General features: G+C 42.8%; 1 protein-coding gene across 2 annotated transcripts in view; it reads left to right on the top strand.

The window, feature by feature from the left end:
- The window catches only part of NSUN3 (NOP2/Sun RNA methyltransferase 3), a 190,337-nt gene extending 175,797 nt beyond the window's left edge, over positions 1 to 14,540 (top strand). The window contains exon 7 of one of the 2 annotated variants that reach the window (XR_013599891.1): positions 12,840 to 12,971. Coding sequence is in view for 1 of the 2 variants with exons in the window: in XM_078657710.1 (XP_078513836.1) it covers positions 12,840 to 13,107 (268 nt within the window). In the remaining variant the exon portion in view is untranslated. Of the gene's footprint in view, positions 1 to 12,839 lie in introns of both variants that reach the window. The other variant, XM_078657710.1, reaches the window with a different exon arrangement.
- The last annotated feature ends 3,464 nt before the right edge of the window (positions 14,541 to 18,004 follow it).

The following is an 18,004-nucleotide window of genomic DNA, read 5'->3' as shown; positions in this document are numbered from 1 at the left end:
CGCGGCCTGGGCGAACATTATTAGGAGTAAGGGGTAGCCCTAGCACATTTTATTTGGGCAAAAATCTCCTTCCCTGATAACTAGAATTCACTTTTTCATGTTACACCCGACCCCTAAATGATTCAAACCCTTAGAAAGACAGCATTAGTCAACGTGTTCAGCTTATAAGCATCAAGTGATAATATTGCTCATGAAGTTTACATGCTGGTGTTGTTATAGGAGTCCGTATACTGAACACTTCACTGATGTTATCAAGCGTGTCTGCCCCAGTTGAATCCTGTGGGATGTGGGTAATTACATAGAAGTTTGTTTTCACTGCTATTTTCGTTCCATACCCTTTTTCATCCCGAATAAACTGGATTAGGAGCCACAAAAAGCATTGGTTTCTACATGGATACTGTATAAAAGTTGTTTTATTAACGACCTATGGTCACTTAACATATATTCCACATATAGCAAATAATTCAATACAGTGAAAGTAGAAATATATGACATACGACCAATGGTGTGATAAGTCCATAGAAGAGGGTAGCGCTAAGCGAGCAAACATGGCGGGTGTGATCTAAGGAGTTTCGGCCTCTCCCCCTATAAATCCTTCAGCATAGTGTGACTCGAAGCTGAGCAGCATTGGAATCAGCTATTTCTGCATCCTCTGTTCCCAGGGACCGCGAGAACTTACCTGGCTGCCACCTTGACTGCTTGTGCTTAGTGTTGCAGTAGTGTTTGAGAGGACTGCAGATGCCAAGGGGTTTGGGCCACCACTGCCTAGAGAAAGCACAGGAGATGCAGGCCCGCTGAGGATAGCCACAAAGTGCGGCCTAAGCCCGAGACATCACTTCATCACCAGCGAAAGTCACTGGTAGGCCTAATTGGAGAGTTGAGAAGACTGTTCTCAGCTGCCACATTGACTGACTGGAAGTTGCTGGGAGGCACCATGGTGGGTTGGAAGGGGGACCCTCCCACAGCCTGAGCATGAGCTACCACCCACCACCCCACCCACCCCCCACTCCATTGATAACGCCCCTGACTGGCTGATCTACACTGTTTCTTTGAATCGGATGGTCGTGTCCTCTGTGTCTTCCTGATAACGGAAGGGCCCACCGGGTGGTGGTTGCTTGAGGTTAGAGGCGGGGCAGCACAAGTTGATGGCACCTGCACTGCATGAGTAAGAAGGTACACCCCATCAATAGTGAGGTAGCCATATGCACGCTTGCCACCTAGTTGTTTCCCAGGGGCTGGATCCACAGGAACCAAAGATCTTGACTGTAATACTGGTCAGAAGGAGAGAAAATCAGGCAGACAAAGCAGCAAGTGGAACCCAAAGGTATTCTGGAGCCTTAAGCTGAGATGGCTGCAGAGGGAGCTGCTGCTCCAAATGTTCCTGCGGGAGCCTGAGCATTAGCCAAGTATGGTATTTAAGACAAAACACCCAACTTACAGATTTCTTCCTTTGGGAAATCCTGATGGCTCTTGAAAGGACAATAGACCTTTGCCACTGTTTTAGAATGTAACTAGAACAGAAACAGCAACAGTCAAATAATTAATGCTCAGTCAATGATGAGAGGTTCAGTCAATAATGAGAGGTTGTTGAAGTTTTCAACACGTTTATTTATCTTAAAGGAAATTTATTTTTGATTGTCTTTATTCAGATTAGTCAGTTTACAGAAATATCAATAAAAGATTGATTAGTGAAAGCATAAATCATTATAAGGTGTTCCATAAAGGAAAATTGTCACTAAGCTAGTTGAGGAACCTAATCTACCCTAAATCGAACCCATGAAGAGTTCTTTTTGGAAAAGAGCAAGATTCAGAATATAAGTAGAACTTCCCTTAAAGAGTCAGTCTGGAAACTCAGCCGAGTTCCTTAAAGCTGCAGTTGCAACCGTCAATAATAGAATGATTTTTGCAGTAGCACTGCTCAGAAAAGGGTCTTTGGATAAAGAAAGAATAAAGTCACCTTTAGCAGTAGCTGTCGGCAACAGAAGCAAAAGGATCAACTGTCCGGTAGAAGAGTCGCAAGGAAGGGAAGAGAGATCTGGATTAGAGTCTGAGAGTTCCCTTCCTAACTAGCTAGGAACACTCATTAATATAAAATCACACTAAAATGTATCGAAACTAGTGAGACGTTAGCTCCTGTCATCCAATGGAAAACGCTCATCCGATGGCGTTGTCAACTTCCAATGCTTCTTCTCCTGATTCCCAAGGTAAACATTCACACTGATATAGTGTAATACATTGTTTCAGGAATTTGTTACATGAAGGAAAGTTCTCATGAGAGCTTTCTTACCTAAGCTAAACAATGTGTTCAATGTCCATTGTGAATACAAAGCAAGTCGGATATGATGGGGCAAACTAGCAATAATATTCTTTGAAGCATTCATAAAATATATCTAAATCATTATTTATTCAAGCAGTCACAACAAAGCTCATTGTATTAAGGTTGGTGATCTAATATGATGTGATGAGGCTAAAGAAACACAAGCTCGAAGTCAGCACATTCTTTAGCAAGTTGCTGGTGCTAGGCAAAATGTTCTAAAGAAGCGTCTGTTAAGCAGTGAGCCAGAGTCAAAAGAAAAAAGTCTTTTAGGTCTAACTAAAGGGGCACATTCAAGAATGCTAGTCAGGTACAAAAACAAGTCTATATAATTTTCATTGCACTTTTTTTATACACACTTTCCCCTATATGTACATATGAGTAATTAATATATTATTTGAAGCATTTAATAAGGATTCTTTAATGTTAAAAAGCAGGGCAACTCTAACATGGTCTGTAAGTGGAATTTTCATTTTAGAAGTTATTTTCTCCATTCCTGAGGAGCTGTAGAGAGGTTTCAGGCTTTGTATTTGTATATCGAGCAGGATGTGATATGGGGTCCTGAATGATAAATGAGGCAGTGGGGTTGGCCAGAGATAAATATGCTGATTATAGCTGTATAATTGGGAAGAGTCACCCAAACAAGTCACAGGGCCTCCTCCTGTTCTAGTTGCTGAAGACATGGTGAAGCCCAAGCATACAGGTTCATAACAACAGACTAAAGTGCAGACATACACAAAACCTACAACGGGCTTCTTTGCTCTAATTGTGGCTCAGGGGTTGGGTGCAAGAGAATCCCTAACTGAGGAAACACAAGCCACATCTGCCATCTTCTAGGCCAGTGGTTCTTAACCTTTTGACTTCTGTGGACCCCCACTTAATCATTATTGGAAACTGGGGACCCCTAGGGAATCATTATTGGAATCTATGGACCCCCCACTGAATAATTACTGGAAGACTGTGATCCTGTTATGTTATGTTAAAATTATTTATAGAGCGCACTTTCACCAGACGCTTTCATGGCGCTGTGAACGGAGGGGCAGCAGGTGAATGAATGAATGAATGGTGGGCAGAGCCTTACTCATATGCCTGAGAGAACAACAGAGTTTTCAGAAGGGATCTGAAATGGGTGTAAGATGTTGTTAATCTGAGTTCCAAGGGGAGAGAATTCCACAAGTGAGGCGCAAGAACAGAGAATCTGAGACCACTGTGTTTTCTTTCATTTGAAGCTGGGGGTGGTACGCAAGAACAAGTGAGAGGAGAGGAGATCACGAGAGGGGAGGTAGCGATGGATCAGGGAGGAGATGAAAGCTGGACTAAGACCGGCCAAGGCTTTAAAGATAATACAGCCCAGTTTAAATTCACAGCGTTTGGCCACTGGGAGCCATAAAGGCTCTTCATCAGAGGGCGAACATGGTGGTGTCTGGGTTGATGTAAGATGAACCTCGCTGCCTGGTTTTGAAACAGTTGCAGACGACGGAGCTGGTAGGCGGGGATGCCAACATAAAGTGAGTTGGCATAGTCAATGCGGGAAATTACCAAGGGCAGGAGAGCCAGGGTCAGGGCTTCCTGGCCTAAGCGTTTACGGTGATTTTAACCGCAAATCAGCGTACAAAAAATGCTGAAACCAGCATCCATCAAACTAATACACAGATTATGAAATATTTAATTTAATTCAGAAAGACACTTAAAAATTAAATGGAAAGGTTTGAGCTTTTCTACTGGCCTGTCCAGTCATCTGCTGCTGTGCTGAGGGGACCTACGGGGAGAGCTGCGCATTACCCACAGTGCCTCGCGGAGCACCATCGGGGAGTGGACTACAACTCTCATCTCGCCCAGCCACCGGTTCCGGTTTCCTGTTTCCTCCTTTCTGATGCTAAAAGCGCGTCACGCACCGAGTCCCTGTGCTAGCTTGTTCAGTCATCTGCTGCTGTGTTGAGGGGGCCCGCGGGCAGAGTTGCGCTTTACCCGCATTACCTGCTGTGCCCACGGAAGCTGTGGGAAGAGCTGTGCATCGCGGAGCTCTGCCGAGGAGTGGACTACAACTCCCATCTCCGCAAGCCACCGGTTCCTGTTTCCGCCTCTCTGATGCTAAAAGCGCGGCACCGGACGCGCCCGTCGGAGCCAGGAGGTGGCTGGGCTGGGCCACCCCACTAACTTTTGACCTTTTCACGGCCTGGAGCAGGCATCAGAATGGGTAAGATAAAGCAAGCTATTATTTCTACCCCTGGACTAACCATGTCCACTATTGACTCTTTTTTAACCAAAGTGGCTAATGCAATTTTTAGGTAGATTGCCCTGATGGAGCGCAGACTTTCAGTGGGGGACGGGGCACATGACACTAACAATGGGTCCAGTGATCTCCCTAATAAGCTCCCTAACATCGCACCCGTATCCGCAGAGCCCAACGCATGCTCTACCACTCAGGGTATTGAACTTTGCTCATCAATCGCTACCACATCTACCCTTGATATTCCTCCTCTTCTCAATAATCCCATTGCAGCTAAGACCCCTTCCTCACTGACGACAAATGGCAAACGGAAGAAGGGTCACAATAAGGATTGCCCCCCCTATCAAAGCAAAGAAACTCAGGAAATCGTCCCATTCCCATTCCCAACCCAGAGCTGAGTCTGGTGCTGTTGTCCCCGAACTGTCGTGGCCGCTGGCCCCTCTGGAAGACTTTTGTGCAAAGCATTCTCTTATGATCACTCCGCTATTATCACATTTGGACAATATTGAATTAGTCTAAGTAGAGCTCCTACTCACTCAATGTTACTTAACAATCATTCATCGCTGTCAACAATCCCATCACTGCTAGTACACCCTAGTTAGGTCGGTCTCCATTTATGAGTAATGACGGTATTGTCCCGACATCTGGGCCACAATCAGGTGGGGGCACTCAGATACTGTCGGAAAACCCGATCATAACTACTGTCTGCTGTCCCATCGCCTTTAATATTCCCCCTCCCAACACCTAAGAATAAGAATAGCTATCTTTAAGCCCACTGAAGGCTACAGAGACACTACCGAAACTCATGGCAATCTATTTAAGTCCGAATCCATGCAGAGCCACAGGGGTCCCAGACTTCAAAATCTTGTTCTCCCACCCGCTGCTTGCCTATTTGTTTTTGCTTTGATAAGTGTCCCTGTACTCAGACCCTTACAAAAAGAGTCCACCACCCAACTCATGGCAAAAGCGCGCCACTGGTTAACCAGTCATACAAGGCCAGGGCCCCTAATATATAATCATCTGCTAAGGGCGCAGAGAACCCCTTTGGTTGGTCTGTTCCCAAAAACTCAAGAGGGTGATTTAGTTGTTTTTAACTTCGATAACCCCCAATTGGTAAGAGACCTACTCTCACAACCCGTACTTAACCCTAATATATCAACTAAGATTCTGTCAGTATCTCTGGGTTTCTTTTATAAACCACATACATTGCACCTGGGAGGGGCCCCACTCATACACCCAGATCGCTTTCCACAGACAAACAGGTCACTGATGAATATCCTGGCGTATAATGTCACTACCAATAGATTTACACCATTGTCAGGCCTGGATTCATGCGATTGACATACGGTCTACACTCAGATGACTCCCCCCCAAACACAGATTGAAGGGTCGGAGGTAAAGGATGCTAGTCAGCTCTCTCGAGGGGAAATTGTACACCAGAGCTGTATTGACTCACAATCTTTAGTCCATGCCCAACAGGTTAACACAGTTCTCACCCGGGATGCCCCAGAACCTAGTGTACCCCCTTGTGAGTTGGAATATAACTGGCTACAGTAACTAGCACAAAAATGAGGAATGTTTATCCATTTTGAACAACTATCAGGTTATCCTCTTTCAGGAAACTTGGGAGATTGACCCAATATATATTGATGAGTACAGTTCCTCCTTTCAATCTCTGGCCTTGCCATCCACAGGCGGTAGGCCTAGGGGGGGCTTGCTAACACTGGTTTCCAACGTGGTTACTTTAAAAGTCTTGTCCTTTATAAATATATCCCCCTATTTTCATATCTTGGTTATAAAAGGGCTTGATGCTTGGGATCTACTATTGCTAAATTATTACAATAGCAACTTTCTGGACCCTGTGGTGGTATGCCAGTCTCTGGACATTTTTGCTAGAAGACTTATTGGGACTAGTCTTGGTTTCAGATTGTCACCCATCCAGATTACATAGAGTCCAAAACCCCTCTATGTAATCTGGATGGGTGACAATCTGAAACCATGCTCTCAAAATTCTGCTGAGTCATGTGGAATATTTGACCACAGGAATGCTTGCATCCACCATCTTCATCATATTATCCAGGGGAATGCCCTCAATACCATCTTGATGAAGTGGCAACTTGTGGTTCTTAATGCTACAGATCTACATACAGGGGCATTACTTCCAACTTTTCAAAGAGGGGAATACCTATCTACTTTAGATTACATTATCTCTTCCAGTGACGCTTAGTTCATTGCTTTCAAAGCCAAAGATTACCTTCAGTGAATTCAGCGATCATGCCACGCTGTTTAGCGCCCTATCATGGCAGGCATCAAAACCCCACAATGGCCCCAAACTACCCAAAACAATCTTAGCCAGAAATAACAGCTTTTTTTAAATGGGAGAAGGTAGTGGTGGACACACTATTTAAGAGCTTTGTTTTGGCTGCCCAGAATGGTATAGAAATTTGCTTGGACCCATACCTAGATCAGCTCTGCATTTGCGAGGCTTTTAACAAACTACTAATGTATCTAAAATTACAGCTGATAAGCCCGTTCCCCGCAAGCGATCCTACCCCACATCGGTGGTTTGATAAGAATTGCTCCACTGCCTCACTAAACCTGCGCAAGGCGCTTAAATTAGTACCTAGAAATATAGAGCAGGTTTGCACGCCGAGGAAAACCTGTAAACTAGCCAGGGCACTTAGATTAAGCCAGCTGAAATCAGAAGCATGGGACAAACTAAAGAAAACGTCATCCCTCTGTGATAGAGTGCTTTCTGGAAAGTTATTAATACCCCCTTCCCGAAAGACAACAATGGCCCATCAGTAGGACCCATATCGATGAAGATTCTTGGGTAGCACACTTACAGGACATTTTCCATAAGGTAGGGGATCCCACGGATGCAAATGTAAGTTTCAATACTGACCCCTCTATACGCCTTTCCTTTGAACTCGACGAAATCAAACTTGCAATGACCCAATCACCCTCAGGGAAGAAACCAGGGCCTGATGGGGTTCCTATGGATGTCTTTCTAGCTGACATCTCTTTCTGGTCCCCTCTTTTAATTGTGGTCGTTAACTCTATTGCAGAGACTCGTCTTCCTCCCTCCTGGAAATAGCCAGTAATCATTCCGATATGTAAGAAAGGGGATGCTTCTACCCCTGCCCGTTATCATCCCATTTCTTTGCTCAATAGTTCAGCCAAACTAATGGTGTGATTATTGTTAAATAAACTGGAAATATGGGCTGATGAAAGGGACATCCTTACGGAAGTTCAATACAGGTTCAGACTGGACAGGGGAACCCTAGACCAGTGTCTCAATTTGACTCTCATAATTGGGAAATACACCAGAGCGAAAAACGCTCAAATCCATCTGGCCTTTAGGGATTTATCTAAGACCTTCGACGCATGGTCCATAGTAAATTATTGATCACGTTAAAGGAGATGGGGGTAGACGATGCAGTTATTAACTTTATCACAGCGCTATACTTAGATGCTACTGCTACAGTACACTATGGGCGAAAAAGTGAATGAACTAAACCGTTTAATATCGAAAGGGGTAGCAGGCAGGGTTGCATCCTGGCCCCCTTCCTATTTGCCCTCTACACAAATGAGCTAAACAATGTCCTGACTGAGACTGCGAAATATACCCTGTTAGTCTCATCAACTCCTCCCCCCTTCCTATTCTCCTCTACGCAGACAATGCCGTCTTATTGGCAAGGAAACCCATGGCATTACAAAATCTGATCACGTTACTCAGATTTTATGCATAATTTAGACCTGCAAGTAAACAAAGCTAAATCATGTGTCATGGCAATGGGCAGTGACAAAAAGCAGATAATGATCATGAAACTAGATGGGGAAACAATAGAGTAAGTACCTTTTGTACCTATCAATAGGTTGTCTTTGATAATAAGCAAACTTGGAAGGAGATGCTGCAAAGCAGAGCCAATCTAATGATTCAAAGTATTGCTGTCGTATTTAGATGTGCTAAAAAATTAGGCCAAAAGCCAATACCTGAAATGTTTAAAATTTATTTGGTAAAAACGGTTCCAATGGCCACATACGGGGCAGTAATCTGGGGTATCAGTGACATAACACTTCTTCAAGTACAAGAAGATAAATTCATCAAAAGGATGCTGTCAATCCCACAATCGAGTAACAATTGTATAGCCCACAAAGAAGCCAGCATGCCCTATATCACGATTTGTCATAAAGTTGGCGCCATTTTCCATCTGGCTATCTATATGGACTAGAAGGTTCCAGCGCCACAGAAACATATGTCTGGATTGAGGTGTTCTGGGGGAGGTATCTTACCCATTTAAAGATGGTAGGGAGCAGCATGTTTCCCAATGTAAGATCGCATCCACAATCTGCGGGCCCTGATTTGCCCCTGGATGATTTTCGTTGCAGGAGCATTCTGGCACAGCCCTGTTTAATGTGAGTTCTGTCTTAGGGGTGTTACCTGGCATGGCCCTGTCTTGTTGACCATTCGGATGTCTTTTAGGTTGTACTCGGCTCTCTCTACCAGCGTGAACACCTTCACAGTTGTTTTCCATTTCCCTTCTTGGCATCCCTTTATATAGGAGTTTTTACTGTTAGAATAACAACTACAATGTTTTTCAGCTACTATCCTTAAATCTCCTGACCAATCTGCTTCCTCTTGAACTTGCAGCCCCAAGGTCTAGTACAAATAAGCACATATTACTGCTGGAATAATTCTTGAATATATTCATGTGGTATACTGCTAAAGTTGAATCTATACAATGATTAAGGACTTGTGTCCATATTGCCCGAGTGTCCCCTCTTGATTTGCTCCTCTGTGAGTCCCCAAAACCCTTACATACAAGAGCTATTCATTCCTGTAGCCTCACTATGGTTGTGTTTGTAGGGAAGCAGGGTCCTTGTCTGATCTGTGCATTCTTGTCTTAGGCTCCTGAAAGCCTGCTTAGGGGCTGGGAGTGCGTAATGGCTTGCAGCAAGTTACAATGAATGCTGTGCTAGGCTATGCCCTACAGGCTTCACAGACTCCTTCATACAGTAACACAAAGGAGGTAGACAGTGGGAGTTTACAAAGTGAGGAGTTATCCTGGGAATCTCCACAGAAACCTAATGGTAGGGAGTTGTGTGGTACATTAAAAGTCCTTAGGAAACTATTTATGTGTGTTATTTATCTATATTGTTTTCAATAGACTTTTTTCAAATAAGTCTTTTTTTTTTGGGTGTTTCTTAATTGACATCCTTAAAATTAATCGGAGACACATTATCAAGTACCAAGTGACTAAATGGTCGACGTTTGCCATGGGAAAGTTAAGACAGCTGGAGGAAATACGAATCTCAGTAATCAAATAAAAAAAATTCCAAAGTGTGTCAGGTAAGGTTCGCAAAGCTCAACATGTTTCCGACAGGGGCGTAACACAGGCCCCCGCAGCCCACGCAGTGCGGGGGGCCCGAAGCTCCAGGGGGCCCCCTCGGCACTGCACTCTGTCCGGAGAGCTCCTAATTGAACCCGGAGGGGGCCCCTCTACATACCTTGCAGGGAGGCCCCCTCAATTTTCGTTACACCAGTGGTTTCCGTAGACCCTCCCCAGCCTGATAAATAGTTTAATTTCAATACAACACATACGTCTAGCTCCTGCAGTCATTGGGGAATTATTAGAATTCCCGCGTTTAGCAATCTCCCTCTTAGCTAAGTGAAAACCTAAGCATAGAAACATTCGGGCACGGTGGAGGAATCCAGTCTCTTCTACGATTTACGGCAGTGCTAATCTGGGGTACAAATCAACATAGACCTGAAAGAATTGGTTCATTTATTTCCAATATTTATAGATAACCCTGCTTTTCCATATCACAAAGATATTTTCCCTATGATCTGGCATCTGAAACAGTTCAGGGAGGATCATTTCCCAATTTTCCAGAGGTGCTCATGTGTGAAGTAAAGTCTATGTAGGTATATGAATAAGGTCAGGCTTAACTAGACAGTATTGCCAGTTTAATAGACGCCAAGAGTTGTCACCATCAAGTGGAACCGCATTTGCCTCCAAAACCTGCTCACCATAACAAATCTGTCCAGGGCATTAATAATTTTGTTAGAATTCTGAGGTTTACTTTCCTCCCAGTGCGAATCTGTTTGAAGATCATGCCACACCTCCAACCTGTCGTCAGGTGTATGCCCGCCCTCTATCAAACCAAGTCTTTAGAGGGCAAGGACTGGTCTATGATGAAGCATGATGACACCAGGTGGTGTGTGAGACCAGCCCTTCACTTTTTGTGAGATGCCTGCACTCACGAACTAGGAAACATTTGCACCTAGATCCCCCTCACTGGGAGCAGCTCTGTTGTGTTTAAACACCTCCAACCTCACCTTGGTAATGGATTATTGTTTTTGCACGATCTAGAGCTTATTTCAAAGAGAGGAAGGACATACGACGTTTAGCTTTCTTCAAGGCTAGAGTTTGAAGCTCTAGTTAGTTTGAGCCCCACACATCAATGCGTCTTATTTTCGAACAATTACATACTTTATTGAGACAAAAAGGCTCCCAAATAATGGAGGGTTTGAATTGTATCTAGACCTACAATTCAAATCCTCCACTTTTTGGGAGTCAACTTCTGGAGCTGATCCATGATTGGGATGGTCTCTCAGAAAAACAAATGATATACATTTTATTAATGTAAAACCATTGTCATGGTGTGGTCATGTCGGGTACCTAGACCCGACATGACCAAACCATGACAATGATTTTTCTTTAATAAATATTGTAACATTTGTTTTTTCTGAGACCCTCCCAATCATAGATCAGCTCCAGAAGTTGTCTTATTATTTCATTTTCTACTTTGTGTCATAAATATTTTCGAGCACTCTGTATACTTATTTCCTATGCAAAGTGGCATTATTTGATTCCTGTAAAAAAGATTCCAGACCCTATCTAACTTTATCAATCTGGAAAAAAATTGGAGGTGTACCCATTGTTTTGTTCGCATGAAGCGTACTGAAAAATGAGCAGGGCGTTTCCATTTTAAGGTATGAAATATTTTGGGAATAAAAATGCATTTGCATGGTAACAGTGGATTCACTTTTATAAAACATTTTATTGGATTTATATGTATTACATACAAACATAATTAACATTCTGTATCAAAAATTATTATTTTCCCCAAGCTCCCATATTTCTGTAGCCTTGCCGTGGTGTCGGCCAATAGACAACGCTTGACATACACTATAAAAGGATTTTGGAAAGTGTGTGGTTTGTTTTTCGGTCTCAGCATCTATTTTCAGTCTCAATCCACTCCTCCTACAAGTCTTTTTTGTTGTGATCAATCCGTATTGTTTTTCACATATTAAACAATAGCTAACTGCAAAATGACATTCCATTCATGTGTTGTGTCTATCAAACCAGTCTACCACATGTCATATGGCTTCCCTTTTACCTCACTTTAATATGATTTTTAAATAGACCAAACTATAAACAGCAGCTATTAATCCCATCATCCCCACCTCTTGTATGCTCCTTCTACAAACATTACCTATTGAAGGTCACTTTCAGATTTATGACGCTGACCACTCATAGTAGGTATTGGTCATGTGAACACATCTACCAATCCATCAGATCCTCATCTAGTTTGTCATCCCTATAAATCAGTCTACAATAGATTGAAACAATGGATTGAAACATTGGAATCACTGGATAGTCCAAGAGGGCTGATAGCCTAAAAAAAGACAATAATTCCAATAAAATAAAAATAGTCTTAGTGTGTGGCAATTTCCTAATTTTTTGACTAACTTGTAATTCCCTTATATTGGAAAGGGTACAGCATCAGAAAATTGTGTGAATTTCATTGTGGTTTGCATTTTCCATTTTGAGTTGCAAGTCCTGTGGATGCATAGCTTCTCGGCGTTACAGTCTAGAACTCTGATTTTTGTTTTTTAATTCTATGCAGATGTTCTGGATTAGTATCAGATTACTTCTACATTTGGTTCTGCCCAAGAAGTATGTCAGTCTGGTAATTTCTAGTAGTTTTCTTTACATTGCTGTCTACATTTTTATTTAATGTACTAAAGTTACCACAAACTTCTAAGGACCTCTTTTATTGTAAACTGAAAATCATTTGAGTTTTTTTCTAGTGTTGCCTCGTTAACATTTTAACTTACAGGTAAGTGAGTGTACTCACGTCTCAGTTGTTGTCATTCATTTCCTTTCTTTCCTTGTACATGTTCAACTTTAAACCATCGCTATCTAGCATTTGGTAACATTGTCTTCAACCTTGGTATTTGTTTAAATATATCTAATAATTTATTTTGTCTTTTTTTTTTTACAGCTCAGCTATTGAGGCATTGCGACCAGGAGGGTCACTGGTCTATTCGACGTGCACTCTTTCAAGGGCTGAAAACTGTGATGTTATTGCAGAACTTCTGAGCACCTTCAGCAGCATTTTGCCTGTTGATCTGAGTGAAATTGCCGGTGCAGTTTCACACGAGTTTTCTTTTGCTGCAGGTATGCAGCATGGACTCTTGGTGGTTCCCACTAGAGATAAGCCATGGGGTCCAATGTATGTAGCAAAAATAAAGAAAAAGTTATACTCTTAATATTTTTACCGGTTATGTTTTTTGTTGACCTGTATTAGACCTGTGTGAAATTAGACCAATCTCCATGATTGACGTACAAAGGAAGCCCATTCATTTTCAATACATCTATTTATTCCTCATTTCATTTTATTGTACATATTTATGTAATATATATCTGTAGGTCAGGCGACGGATCAACCAAAGTGGGAACACGTCAGGCATGCCCCATATGGCGACCCCCCTTACAGCGGGGGCTGCTGCCAGAAACTCCCCCCTCTGTCAGATAATGACCATGGTCATAGATGATCAGACGGATTGGCAGAGTGGGGGTGGGTCCTCGGTGGGGCACAACTGAGGTAGCTGTGGATCCCATGCCTGCTTATATTGACTGAATTGGCTCTCGGTTGCCTGGCTCTGATTATTTAATGTAGACCCTCACAGCGTTGTACCCCTCTGCCCAGACCTTGCGGGGTCACATCTTGGGGGAGAGGAGAGCTGCTCGCATATATATGAGCCTGTCTAAATGTTTTATAAAAAATTTAAAAAAGAGATTACACTGTATTGTGCCTCTACTGCCAAAGACTGCGGAAAGTTCTATATTATTTTGTTTGTATCAAAAATAGGCATAGAACCATGAGTTAACACGCTACACCTGAAATGAAGCACTGTTCACTGGATAAGTGCCTACAGAGAACTACTTGATGATTTAAGGTTGAGATTATCGCTGTTAACATGTAAATTGTATAACACCTATGCACAGACCTTTGGGTGAATTGATATGTACCATGAGGTTGCTGCCCGCACCGAGCAGGCGCACTGGAGATATGCTATGTATGTATATGCGAAAATGTCCTCTACATCAAATGCTAATAAAGAATATCTATCTCTAGGCCTAATGCCAAGGTCACTTTAGATAACAGTACCATTAAAGGAAGGAATTATAATTTATGGAACAATAGAATAGAAATATGAAATACATTGTTTAATTTTTTGTTTTGTTTTTATGAATCATAGAGCTTGCACAGGAAGTCATGAAGTGCTTGGAGTTGGGATCTAAAAAATGTGGGCTACCGAATCATGACAATAGACTTCTATAGCAGGAAAAGCCATTTTAAAAAGTATATGTGATAACCGTGTGAAAGTACTATTGAGGGTATGCAAACATAAGGGATGGTTTTCTAACCTTAAAATATGTAGCCTGGACCATTGTCAGGGAGAATTCCCAGTCACCTAGTTGGCCTATGTCCCAGCTGCCACCCACCATCTTTCACCTGCCTGTAGCTGACTTCGGCTAAACTAGTGTACGCACTGTTTGGTTTCCTTTATGGACATTTCTGTGCTTGCAGTGGAATTGAAATGTAGAAGTGGGTGGAATGTTTCTTCTTGATTGGAAGCAGTTGCTGTGTTCCTGCCACTACTGCCTGTCATATACTTAGGTGCTCATTAAACCTAACCTGGATCATACCTTACCTGCATTTTGACATCCTTTCATTGGTGATGAGATGACTAGTGCTGACCATTAGAGCCAGTGTGCATCTTTAAATCCCCACAGCTGAACATAATGGGAAAGAAAATGATTCTCCTTTCTCCAACTTTTGTGGGTTTTGGAGACCACGGGGCACCTGGTTATTGCTGCTGGTATGGTGTGATTTCTACACTGGACCCGTCACCTTTCCTGGGCTGGAATATTTTGCGGCAAACAGTTAATGTCTAGCTCAAGCACGTTTATCACGTTAATGCTGCCTGCTCAGGCATTTTTTTCTCAAGCAGGCTGCATGTTTGTATTATGTGCGCCACGGTTTCCCTTATGACCTTCAGATGCACGTCAGGTGGCACAGGGCAGTATGTCTCTGCATACATGCCAGTGCCTTGGCGCCCACTTTAAGACGGTTTGCAATAATTATAGATGCTGCTCGCATTGCATTGTTCCTCAGCAACCATCATTTAATTGAGAAGGCTTCAACTTTGTCCTTGTAGACCTTGTACATTAATTCCCACCTTTTCAGCTGCCATCTTTGTTTGGGATAAAGTAGCTACATTGTTTTGTGTTTCTTGTGTGTCAAGGAGTGGTGACACACAGACCTTTGCGACCTCTGTATCTTATTGTGTCTATGAGAGGTGACAATCACATCTTGTACTTTACATATTTGGTAAATTTGCCTTATTAGAGTCTGCTTTTGGTTTGTGTTTGGTGGCACGTACTTCTTCACTTCAAACAGGTGGATACACACACCTGGTGACATCTGTGTGTCATTTCGACTTCATACCATTGTACATACATACACTTTTGCAATTTAAGTGTCTCAGGAAGCAGTGACACACACACCTTGTACTTCACATGTCTAGAAATATTACTTCATTGATGTCTGTTTTTGTTTATTGTGATAAATATGTTAGGGGTGGTAAGCAGGGACACACGAGCAAGTACATTTATTCATATCACAAAATGCATCAAACCATAGTACTGCCAGTGTCATTGTTGCCAAGAAGTGGTATTCCCAGTATTGATTGGGAACAGTAGAAAGAGAGTTTTGAGGAGTTTTTGGATGCTATAAATGGTGAAGATTTCACCCACAAGAAAAAGTATGTGTTAAGACACTGTGTAGGTTCTGAAGGGAGAAACATTGTAAAACATTTACTCCAACAGTCTATCTTAGGTGAAAATGATGTAGTAGGTGAGTATGTCTGTGCAGTAAGGATATTAGACACACTGATTAAACTGCACAAAAATGTTGTATTGGCAAGGCATACATTTTATAGACAACATTAACTCCCTGGAGAACAAATAGAGAGTTTTGAGTGTGCATTAAGAACTTTAGCTTACACTTTTGAATACAACGAATTTCAGGATGAGTTAATTCGAGACCAAACACTAGAATATACCAGTACCAAAAAAATTCAAGAGGTTTAACTGACTGCTCCCGATATTACTTTGAACAAAGCTGTGGAATTAGCTTCAGGCATTGAAAGTGCTGCATCTTTCATGGCTCAGATGTCTATTGTTTGAGAATCAACATTAGCCAAATAATATATTGTTGATGTATGCACTAATAAAAACAAGCATTTGCAATGCAATAGGTCTTGCATTAGGAAATTTGGAGTTATTTGTCCTGTACATGGCAAATTTGTTCTTTATGTATTATTTTTGAAAATTGTGAAATTAATAGCTTTGTCATTTACAATGGTAATACTTTTATTTTTTGACAATGTGACACCTATAGCATTTTTAATGCAACATGTTTTGTATTTACGTGACTTAGAAGTATTGATTTTACAAATAACAATGTTTTTTAAAAAAAATAATTCATACTGAGTTGGAGGGTGGATTTGGATTTGGAGGGTGGAGTTAGATTTGGAGGGTGGAGTTAGATTTGGAGGGTGGAGTTAGATTTGGAGGGTGGAGTTGGATTTGGAGGGTGGAGTTTGATTTGGAGGTTGGAGTTGGAGTTGGAGGGTGGAGTTGGAGGGTGGAGTTGGAGGGTGGAGTTGGAGGGTGGAGTTGGAGGGTGGAGTTGGAGGGTGGAGTTGGAGGGTGGAGTTGGAGAGTGGAGTTGGAGGGTGGATTTTGAGGGTGGATTTGGATTTGGAGGGTGGAGTTGGTTTTGGAGGGTGGAGTTGGATTTGGAGGGTGGAGTTGGATTTGGAGGATGGATTTGGAGGGTGGATTTGGTGGGTGGATTTGAAGGGTGGAGTTAGAGGGTGGAGTTAGAGGGTGGATTTGGAGGGTGGAGTTGGAGTTTGGATTTGGAGGGTGGATTTAGAGGGTGGAGTTAGAGGGTGGAGTTAGAGGGTGGATTTTGAGGGTGGAGTTGTAGGGTGGAGTTGGAAGGTGGATTTGGAGTTGTAAGGTGGAGTTGAAGGGTGGTTTTGGATTTGGAGGGTGGAGTTGGATTTCGAGGGTGGATTTGGAGGGTGGATTTGAAGGGTGGAGTTGGAGTGTGGAGTTGGAGGGTCGTTTCGGAGGGTGGATTAGGAGGGTGGATTAGGAGGGTGGGTTTGGAGGGTGGGTTTGGAGGGTGGGTTTGGATGGTGGAGTTGTAGGGTGGTGTTGGAGGGTAGTTTTGGAGTTGGAGGGTGGAGTTGGATCGAGTGGTGGGCGTATCGAGCGGTGGGTGGATCGAGCGGTGGACGGATCGAGTGGTGGCGCTGGAGTGTTTGCGCTAGAGTGTGTGCACTAGAGTGGTGGTGCATAGAGTGGTGGATAGGGTGGTGGCGGATAGAGTGGTAGAATGTTGGTGGTAGAAGGCTGTACTGTGTGTGAGAGAGAGAGTGTGTGTGTGTGAGAGAGAGTGTGTGTGAGAGAGAGTGTGTGTGTGTGACAGAGAGTGTGTGTGTGAGAGAGAGAAAGAGTGTATAAGAAAGTGTATATGTAAGAGTTGTACATACATTACTGCGTGTGAAACTGTGTAGAAATATTGCTACGAGATACTGAGCTAAACTCTTATGTAGTTGAATATTTAATTAAATCCCCTTCTGAACAACCAACAAAACTAGCGTATATTATTGAAGAATTGAGCAGTTAGCATGCACCTTTCAGTTTTATTTTCCCAAAATTATCCTGGGAAAATCATACCGAGCAATGTGTCGGGGTCACTCACTCGGTGCAAATGGGGGCTGAATTATTTTTGTGCCAGGGCTGTTTTAAGTTCCCAGTCCGGCCCTGGAGGAGGTAATGTACTTCTGTGGTGTGGAGGACTTACATGCTGCAATGTTCTGGGTATGGAAATCCATTCTCTAATTGCATCTATACAGGTGGTTCAGTCCTCAAAGAGCGGGTACAAGAAAAGGCAGATCGGCCCTTGATCAGCGTGGACGTACTCCTTTCCATAGTGAGCTCACGCCCTTATCTGAGTACCTAGATTCTGACGAACCCAAGCTCAGCCGTGAATCTAGGGACACATCGAAATAGTAGGTACCG

The sequence above is a fragment of the Lissotriton helveticus genome, chromosome 8, assembly GCF_964261635.1.
Source record: "Lissotriton helveticus chromosome 8, aLisHel1.1, whole genome shotgun sequence".
Taxonomy (NCBI): domain Eukaryota; kingdom Metazoa; phylum Chordata; class Amphibia; order Caudata; family Salamandridae; genus Lissotriton; species Lissotriton helveticus.
Note: the sequence above shows the minus strand (reverse complement) of the source record. Positions and strands in the feature narration are given on the sequence as shown.